At 40.7% G+C, this 10,504-nt stretch overlaps 1 protein-coding gene across 1 annotated transcript in view; it reads left to right on the top strand.

Annotated features, from left to right (window-relative positions):
• The first annotated feature begins 3,507 nt into the window (after positions 1-3,507).
• Positions 3,508-10,504, top strand: part of GPR179 (G protein-coupled receptor 179) — a 279,308-nt gene continuing 272,311 nt past the window's right edge. The window contains exon 1 of the mRNA XM_082271241.1: positions 3,508-5,059. Within this exon, the coding sequence (XP_082127367.1) occupies positions 4,092-5,059 (968 nt within the window). The 5' untranslated portion in view covers positions 3,508-4,091. The remainder of the gene's footprint in view (positions 5,060-10,504) is intronic.

Below are 10,504 nucleotides of genomic sequence, written 5' to 3'. Positions count from 1 at the left end.
TTTTTAAGAAATTTGCAAAGATTTGAAACAAACTTTTTTCACGTTGTCATTATGGGGTATTGTTTGTAGAATTTTGAGGAAAGTCATTTAATCAATTTTGGAATAAGGCTGTACAATAACAAAATGTGAAAAAAGTGAAGCGCTGTGTATACTTACTGGGTGCAATGTATGCCATCTTTGTCCCATTGGGAAGATTTACCTTCCTGTCCCATAGCCAAACAAGTTAGATGAAATCCCTGCAAATGAAGGGAATCTCTAGGGGACCTCCAGGTCACCAGAACTAGTGTCCCTATTGGAAGATTTGCCCTTTTCTGGGGACAACCCAAGGTTTGGGATTTTCCTTTACTTTCATTTTCAATGATAATGGTAAACAGGACAAAGAGAGGGTGAATCTCCCTGATGGGGACACAGACAGCAATGAAAACTGACATGCATTCTAATCCATCTCCCCTCTATCCAAAACTAAACAAAAACAGTTTTGCCTTTAGTTATACCTTAATCACTTGCTGGCCACTGTATGTATACTGTATATCCTGTCAACAAGCTTATAGATACGTGACAGATATGCTCGAGAAAATGTATATAAAAGATATCAAACGATTTTTATTGAAGACAAAAATAAAGACATAAAATGTATGCTGTGTTTACAGGATACAAAAACAGTACAAACACATTGACTTTAATAACAAGGTGCGGTCCAGGATCTTTACCACCGAACAGCTGACCATATGCCTTGCAGGTGCGGTATTTTTGACTAAACTGTTCCTCATGACCAATTGATACATATGTACAATATTGTTATATACATAGACTTCTGAAATATATGAATATTTTCTTGTTCATATTTTGTAAACTGATTGTTTATATAGATTACGACATATCCATCCCCCTCCCCCCTTTTTTCTATTCTAGTGTTCATAACTGAGTTTTGCATAAATCCCTCAAATACCCCTGAAGAATCGGCCATTGCCGTGAAACATGTTGGGTCAATAATTTTTGGGCAACATCGCTTTCTACATAGACACCACCCGGGAGAACCTACTTCTGGTTGGTAAAGGGTATATAGTGGTTTCTATTAACCCCTGTGTAGGATCCGACATTACCATCTGCATTCAGTATACTAGGATATGGTCTATAACTGCAATTGTTTTTAAAGTCAATGTGTTTGTACTGTTTTTGTATCCTGTAAACACAGCATACATTTTATGTCTTTATTTTTGTCTTCAATAAACATCGTTTGATGTCTTTTATATACATTTTCTGGAGCATATCTGTCACATAACAGCACCCCATAATAAAGTCCCCCTTTCTATGCGCCCTGCTCTTCCTCCTTCCAATTATCTACATTTGGGACGTGGTGCTTATATTTTGTTAGAATTATCTTTTGAGCTTGTCCCCCTCCTCTCAAGCTTATAGATACATCTGCAGTCACAAGCTTGGTGCCTTCTTTGGGTTTTTTTTTTTTGTTACCTCCGGTGATCAACTGTTCCATAAAAGGAATCTGGGAAGTTCTATAGCTACCCAGTTAATTATACTGAAGTGAGAAGGGCCACCCCTAGTGGTTTCTGGACTCTCCTGTTTCTCTGGGGAGTGTGGGACCACAGTAAATGGCCAAGTTAACTGAACATTGAGGAGATGGAGGAACATCCCATCCTTAATCAACTCTGTGATTAATGAATCCAGAAGTGACGATTATTTAATTACTTCTGGTTTCAGAAATTTCATTCCCTGGCTGCTACAGCCAGGGAAGCAGCTAATCAAGCACAAACATTAGCTGAGGTCTCCATAAAGAGTTAGGCTATCATATACAGTAGCAGGCTTGTTACCCCTCTTGTGATTGCAATTTAATAAAAAAAAATTAAAAAAAATACTTTACAAACTGTGAAAATTTGTTTTTTTTGATAATATAAAATAAAAATATTTAAAAGCACTCCTACCACCCCCAATCCCCCGCACATACATGCAAACGTTGTAAATAGCGATTGCTCCACATATAGGAAGTAGTATCGCGAATGAAGCAATAATTCTAGAGCCATCACTCACGATTAACTCTACACTGATAACCTGTAAAGGCTTTTAAAGCGTCACTTATGAAAACATTTAGATACCGTAGTTTGTCGCCATTTCCCAGATGTATGTAATTTTGAGCCTTGATGTATTTGGTATCTATTTACTCATTGCAACATCATCTAATATTTTACCAATTGGGTATCGTATTGTGTTTGTGCGCACTAAAATTCATTTTAGTGTACTTTTTACTAAAAATAAGCATAAACAGCTGTGCAAATATCGCGTGACAGAAAAATTGCAATAACCACCATTTTATTTTCCAGGGCCTTTGCGTTCAGACAATATATAACGTTTTGGGGGTTTAAGTAATTTTCCACCAAAGAATGCTGATTTGAATAACTGTGTGAAAAGAATAAAAACTGCTCTCGACAGCAAGTGGTTAAAATACTTTGTGGCCAGACCATGGCAGTCTTTTATCATGTACTCCCTGGTATAAGGTGATATTGCTATGTCCCTGTCTCAGATGATTGTATTCCTACATTGTCACACAGGCTACTGATGGAGATTACAAGTTAACACACAATATGCAGCCTTGGTTCACTGTTGTCACCATCACAAATCCCACCCTGAGAAGATGATGGCGTGCAGCCATTACTGGAGTGCAAAGAGGATGCAGGAGATCAGCAGCACTGAGATGCAAAAAAGGATGAAAAAAGGTGAAAACATATTTAGCAATCTGATATCTATCTACCTGTCACATACACTTCCAATCGGTTTCTCCCTACCTCTTTTATGTCTGCATAAATAGCAAAGCTTTGTGTTTCTCCGCTAACTCCTTTTGCTGAGCAGACTGTCTGTTGCTGCTGATGGAGGGGGCACAACTCAGCCTCAGTTGCCATGGAGTTTCATCCAGGGTGTGACGACATAACCGGCATCTCCGAGCTTAGGAAAAAAAGACAGAATAGCCCCCCTCCCCATCTGTAAAACCACACAATCTGTCTGCATCCCACACAGCCCCCACCTCATCACATGTTTACTTTACATATTTTACACCATACCTCTCTTTGACCCGTGACTTGGTGCTTGCCCTTGTCTGAAGCTCTGCATTAGACATCTTATTGCATATTTCGATATTTTTTACATTTGCAAAGCTTGCGGGATCCAGCCATGTCTCAGCTTTGTTTTTCACATTTTTCTGACACACTGCAGTAATTCCTAACATTGCTGCATCCCCACCATATGGTCAATGCCCCCCTTTGATGAGCATCTCCAAAATAAAGGGCTGCTCAGCATCAGCTCTGTTAATGCTATAATGGTTTCTCATATAGAATAACCTATAGAAGGGTTTTTCTTTTCAGAACTCATCATCACATGCAAGCATAGCCCTGCATTCACACGCTCGGTATTTAGCATTATCCCTGGGTAGTAACTGACGCCCTGATTTCTTATCAGCTTTCCTTAGCATTTTGCATTTTTTTTAAACTCTCCTGCTGCTTTTGGATCTTTCATATTTTCTCCAGCAATGCTTGCTCTCACACCTTGATCTATCAGCATAGGATTAGGCAGCCATGTCATGAGAATTGGGCATAGGGCATGGGGCAGTGCCAGGCACACACTGATGGACCAAGTGACGTTTATAAAACTAGAACTGGTTGGAGAAGGAGGGGCTGCAGGAGAGGATGAGGCAGAGAGATGAATAGAGACAGGAGAGGGGACACAACAAGAGGGATATAACTGGAAAAAGTATTTTAAGATAGAAAGGAGAACACGGAAAAAGAGAGAGAGAGAACGAAGTCAAATAATACAGATGTAGAGAGGGAGGTGGAGGCAGGAAGAAGTGGGAAGGAAGCATGGGAATCTTAGTTTGGTAGAGAAGGACAGATACATCCACAGCACTCACGTGAGACTGTAGCTGAGATCTACTTTGGGGATTCCTCTGTAGATGGAATGAGATCATGGGGATTCATGCCCTGTTAGGCATTTGGTCCTGCTGTGCAATGAAATGTCTGTGTAAACAAGGGAAGGAGCCAGGACTTCTGGAAGGAAGGACATCTCTGGCATGATATCTTACTTCTGGAGAGATGGAGGTGATGTGGTGGGCACTGCTGTGGTGCCATCATGTCCAGCTTTTTCTTCATGCCAACCAGGATTTTCAGAGCACTTCTTGGAGCAATGACATTAATGAATCAACCCCAAAACAAACTCCTTCAACTCCAACATCCTCGTCTCCACTACCTACTCCTTCAGATATTTCATCACTACCCTCTTTGCAAGACTCTTCTCCTACTTATTCAATTTTGACCCCATCTTTATTTTCACTAGATGCTACAACCACCAGTCCTACAACTACTCCACAGCCTTCTACTCCTGAACCAGACCAGCCAGATGAAGAAGGTAAAAAAGCAGCTGTACATTTTCTGCACTCAGGGGATCTTCTGTCTCTGTCAGAAGTCAACTGCACCAGGAGGTATGAGATAAATGACCTGCAGGGATCCCCACCTGAATCCCTTCTCCATCATGTCAAAAGACCACTTGACTATCTTCTACATGCCACCAACTTCCTTAATATGATATTTCAAGCCAGTGACATGCGAGAATCCAGCATAAGAGAAGATATGGAATGGTATCATGCTTTGGTTCGCAGTCTTGCTGGGGGAGATCCCCACATTCGTCGGGCAGTGCTCTCCTTCACTGCCCAACCCCTGTCCTCAAAACCCCAGCTACTTCTTCAGGCCACAAAGGAAGGTCATGATATTCTTCTTCAAGACCTCTCCTCAACCCTGCACCGTGTAAGACATTTAAAAAACTATGGTATATGGAACAGCTATCAAACCAACCTTTCTCTTACTAAAGCCATTCTAGTAAATGACCTGCAAAGTCTTGAGACACCTAAGTGGAGCCGTGGAGACAGCTACATTGTGGACCCAAACCAAGTTCAATGGTCAAAGCCTTTTCTAGAATGTGAGGGGAGTCGCTTTTCACAAAGATGGATGATCTCACTTTCTACAGCTTTCTATGGGCTAAAACCTGATTTGAGTCCAGAGTTTAAGTAAGTGGGTCTTGATATTCATGTGTGGGAAGGGGACAGATGGAGTCTTTGAAAAGCATGTAACATGGGGGATGGAAGGGAACAGGATGGGAGGAGGAAGATTGTCTGACTGTGAACATATATCTCTGTTGATAATTCAGTGTGATTATTACAGTCAGGAGAATGATATTAACTGGGTCATGTGGTAAAATTTTATGTATTCGTATTTCTCTTTTCCATCTCATTCTGTATAGTGATTGCAGTTTGTCCATCCTGTCCCCCACCTGTCCATCATTTTACCCTCTCCCGAAGATTAGTCTCTCACACATGCAGAATTCTGTATCACTCACATCCGTCCTCAAACTGAGCAGCTGTTAAGCTGCAAATCTCCTATCCTCTAGCTTTCATATAACAGATGGCCCTAGAATGCCAGTTTCTAGCTACCTATGCATACCACTGTCTGGCCATCTTAGTATTACCCTATTCATAATAAGCCCATATACTGGTGCCCATGTGATCACCATCATACCCTGTGTGCACTGATGAGAAGGTCTCAATAACAAATGATGTTCTCTCTATGCCCTCATGATAAGTGTTCTACATAAAGTTATTAAAGCATTATACAGATTTATTGATTAAATATACAGTATAAAATAACTATAAATTGAGAGAAAACTCTAGGATAAAACTGACATGATAGCAATTCATGCAGCTGCCACACCAACCCAAACAGCCCCTAAAACATATAATAATGTATACAAATAATCTAGTTAAAATAGCTATATCAAATATCTGAAATTCACAAGAACCTATACTAAAAACCAATATATCTAAAGAACCTACATATAAAAGGACCATATATTATGTGCAAATAGTGTCCATGTATAGAGATAATGTTACAGTTACACCATCCAATAGCAATCACAGCATCCAATAGCAACACTGGAAATCAATTATTTTAGTTCTATAACTGAAAAGTCAATCACTTAATAATTTAAACTAACAATCCAGCCACTGAAAAAATATAGTAATAAATTGGAAGATTTTAGATAGGACAAAGAGATGATAACATTTAATGGTAGCTACTGGAAGTTATATAGGTATATAACTTGTAATTGTATTAACTGATTATGGTATATACTTGAAATATTGGTCCCACTCCCAGATTGTATGAAATCCAGACACTTAAAGGTTAAAAGATGTGCACATAGATGTATTCATGTGCCAGAAACACACATACATATGTTGAAGCAACAAAAACAGCTGTGCTTAAAGCAAGCGGCTGATAATAAATAATCTGTGTCAGCAATGGTGTACAACTGGTTGAAGCAAATCTAATTTGTAGCTAGAGAAGTGTAGGGGAAGTTCCAACAAAATGATGATTGTACCATTAAGAATATAAACCTGCAGCTGTATCACACGTCTTAGCAAACCAATATATTATGTCCCAACAGCTTAATTGCATCAGGCAAATATATAGTAGCAATTCGACACACCCAGTCCATGCAGCTTCACCTCAGCAGGCAAAGACACGGCTAAACAAGTGCATCATGTCCTCCACGTAGGGTTGCCACCTCTTCCCTTTAAACCAGGACACATATTAATTACACAGGTTCTGTGGCTGATTAAGGTGGTAAACTAAAATCACTTGGTGCCTTATGTGCATTATTTCAGCCTCAGAACCTGTGTGATTAATATGTGAGGTGGCAACCCTACAGTACCTCCACGTAGCCAACCTAATTAACCATCTAAATAAGCAGCCATATGCATGACAATATACATACTAAACTCAGAAATCCATGGAATAAATGAGTCTGAGGATACACCACAAATCCCAGCAATCCAGCACACTCATTCTCAGCAGAAAAAGACATAGCAAAACAGGTGCACTACACATTTAGCAGGCCAACTCAATGAAAGGAACTGCAGACAGACGATGCACCATAAGTCCCTGCAAACTGACCATGAAACAACTGTATACATACAGTAGCAGCCATTTGCATAGTAACACACTGTCCTCACACTGTTAATACACTGTCCTTACACTGTTAACTATCCACTAACCATAAAGCAGGTGAACCAACAGGTGCACCACAAGTCCTGGCACACTGACCACAGGTGACAGGAGTTGTAACCAAACAGGTGTACCGTGCCTTCAGCAGGCCAATGCAGCAAAAAGCAACATAGGTGAAAAAATACACCACAAGTCCCAGCAAGCTGACTACAGAATACCTGCACATGTAGCAGCCACCCACACACTGGAGGGAAAAGTGCCGTAGGAGGGGACAAGCATGGCTCCAATGGTTGCTGCAAAAAAACAAAAGCGTTTCCTGCCTTGAGGCACCCTAATACAATTATCTCCATATTAATTTTTATGTCACCATTTATTTTGTTACTGCAACTGTATATGCTATCTGACATTAACCACTTCAATACAGGGCACTTTTACCCCCTTCCTGCCCAGACCAATTTTCAGCTTTTAGTGCTCTCACACTGTGAATGACAATTACTCAGTCATGCTACACTGTACCCAAACACAATTTGTATCATTATTTTCACACAAAAAGAGCTTTCTTTTAGTGGTTTTAATCACCACTGGATTTTTTATTTTTTTGCGATATAATGCAAATAAAGAGTAAACTTTAAAAAAAAAAGTAATTTTTCTTGATAAATTTGGGTGTGAAAGTTATAGAGTCTACAAGCTATGGTGCTAATAATTGAAAATTGTTTGTACTGATGGCCTCATTTCTTGAGACACCAACAAGCCAGGACATTAAAAATACCCCCCAAATGACCCCTTTTGGAGATGATCCAAGGAATTTAGTAAGAGGCATGGTGAGTTTTTTTGAAGTTGTATTTTTTTCCCCCACAATTCTTATCCACAATAATAAGAAATTATTATTTTATTTTTTTTTACACAAAATTGTTATATTCACAAGTTATTTCTCAGACACAGCATAGGCATATTTGCAATTACACCCCAAAACACATTTTGCTACTTTTCCTGAGTATAGCGCTACCACATGTGTGAGAATTTTACACAGGCTGTCCACATACAGTGGCCCAACATCCAGATAGCACCTCCAGGTTTACTTGGAGCATAAATTGCACATCTAATCTCCTCACTACCTATCATATTTTTGAAGGCCCTTGAGCACCAGGACAATGGAATTACCCACAAAATTACCCCATTTTGGAAAGAAAACACCCCAACCTATATTCTATGAGGCATTATGAGTCTTTTGAATCCTACATTTTTTTTCCCACAAGTTTTTGGAAAATGCGGAATGAAACTTTTTTTTTACACAAAGTTTTTAACGTATAAAATATTTCTAACACATAGCACGTACTTAGCAAAAATAACACCCCAAAATACATTCTGCTATTCTTCCTAAGTATGACGATACTTTTGTGAGACTATTTCACAGCCTAGCCACATAAAGAGGACCAACATCCAAGGAGCACTATCAGGAGTTCTAGGGACATAAATTACACATAAAGTTTCCTGACAACCTATTGCATTTTTGAAGACCCTTCATATTTCTAACACATAGCATGCACATACAAATTACACCCCAAAATACATTCTGCTGAGCAAAGGTTAAACAAAAGATTACCTGTAGTTTTAGTAGTGCAGTGGCCCACAGAGAAGAGCATCGGTCCAGGCAGCAGGCAGGGACGTGGTCAGGTATCATCCAGGCAGAAGGCAGGAATACTGCCCATATTTAATACAGGCAGCAGGCAGAGATACTGTCAGCACAGCCAAAGCATAGGTCCAGGTAGCAGGCAGGGACGTGGTCAGCAGCAGCAAAAGCAGGAGCAGCAAACCAGGCAGAAGGGAGGAACATGGTCCATAAAGTCCTGGGTCATTACAGGCAGAGATTAGGTCAGCACAGCCAAATTATTGGCCCATGCAGCAGGCAGGAACATCAAGCTTAGGTCCTCGGTCAGGAAAAAATGGGGACAGGGGTAAAGAACCCTGTGTACTACAGTAGCAGGGCGAATAATCAGTCAAAACGTCAGGCAAAAAACATGGTCAATTAACAGGCCGAGGTCAGTACATGAGAAACATCCAGACAGCAGGCAGAAGCATTATCGGTACAGAGGCCAGGATCGGTTAACGTGGAAGGTAGAAATTTGGTTTAGAAACAATCAAAGCGGCAGGCAGAGGAATCGCCGGTAAACGGGCCAGGGTCAGTTAATGTCGAAGGCAGAAATGTGGTAGCAGGCAAATTTCCGCATAGGTATTTGAAATGGGGAAATAGCAGTCTGGTAAAAATATGGGGAACAAATATCTTAGGGATGTGTGATAACGTCTGAAGCATACTCCAAAAACTCGTTCTTGCCAAACCAATCTGAGCTGCCACCTAGATAAAGGTAAGCTTGTGGATGTGGTGTATCTGGACTTTGCAAAGGCCTTTGACACCGTTCCCCACAAACGCTTACTGTTCAAACTAAGGAAGGTAGGTATGGACCATAAGGTGAGTACCTGGATAGAGAACTGACTCCAAGGGAGAGTTCAAAGGGTCTTGATTAATGGGGAATACTCGGATTGGGCGGGTGTGGAAAGTGGGGTCCCCCAGGGTTCTGTCCTGGGACCAATCCTGTTTAATTTATTCATAAATGATCTAGAGGAGGGGATATCTAGTACAATCTCAGTATTTGCGGATGATACTAAACTAAGCATGCCAATATCTTCTATGCAGGATGTGGAAACCTTACAAGCGGACCTGAACAAAATAATGGGGTGGGCAACTACATGGCAGATGAGGTTTAATGTTGAAAAATGTAAAGCAATGCACTTGGGTGCCAGAGACCAGAAAGCTAGCTACTCACTAGGGGGGGAACCTCTGGGTGAATCTAAGAAGGAAAAGGACCTGGGGGTACTGGTAGACAACAGGCTTGGCAGTGGCATGCAATGCCAAGCCGCTGCAAGCAAAGCCAACAGAATACTGGGATGTATAAAAAAGGGGATTCACTCCAGAAATAAAGAGATTATTCTCCCTCTCTACGAGTCTCTGGTCCGGCCACATCTGGAGTATGCTGTCCAGTTCTGGGCACCGGTCCTCAGGAAGGATGTGCTGGAACTGGAAAGAGTCCAGAGAAGGGCAACAAAAATAATTAGGGGAATGGAGGACATCAGCTATGAGGAAAGACTACAAGCACTGAACTTATTCTCTCCGGAGAAGGGACGATTAAGAGGGGATATGATATCAATGTACAAATACTTTACTGGCGACCCTAGCATAAGGAACAAACTATTCAGAGAAAGGGAATACAATAAGACACGTGGCCACTCACTAAAACTAGAGGAAAGGCGGTTTAACCTTAAAGTACGTAGGGGGTTCTTTACTGTCAGAGCAGTAAGGATGTGGAATTCTATTCTGCAAATAGTCGTATCAGCAGGGAGCATCGATAGTTTAAAAAAACTATTAGATGGGCACCTTAAAGACCACAACATACAGG

This window comes from Pelophylax lessonae (assembly GCF_965119305.1).
Source record: "Pelophylax lessonae genome assembly, chromosome: 11".
Taxonomy (NCBI): domain Eukaryota; kingdom Metazoa; phylum Chordata; class Amphibia; order Anura; family Ranidae; genus Pelophylax; species Pelophylax lessonae.
Note: the sequence above shows the minus strand (reverse complement) of the source record. Positions and strands in the feature narration are given on the sequence as shown.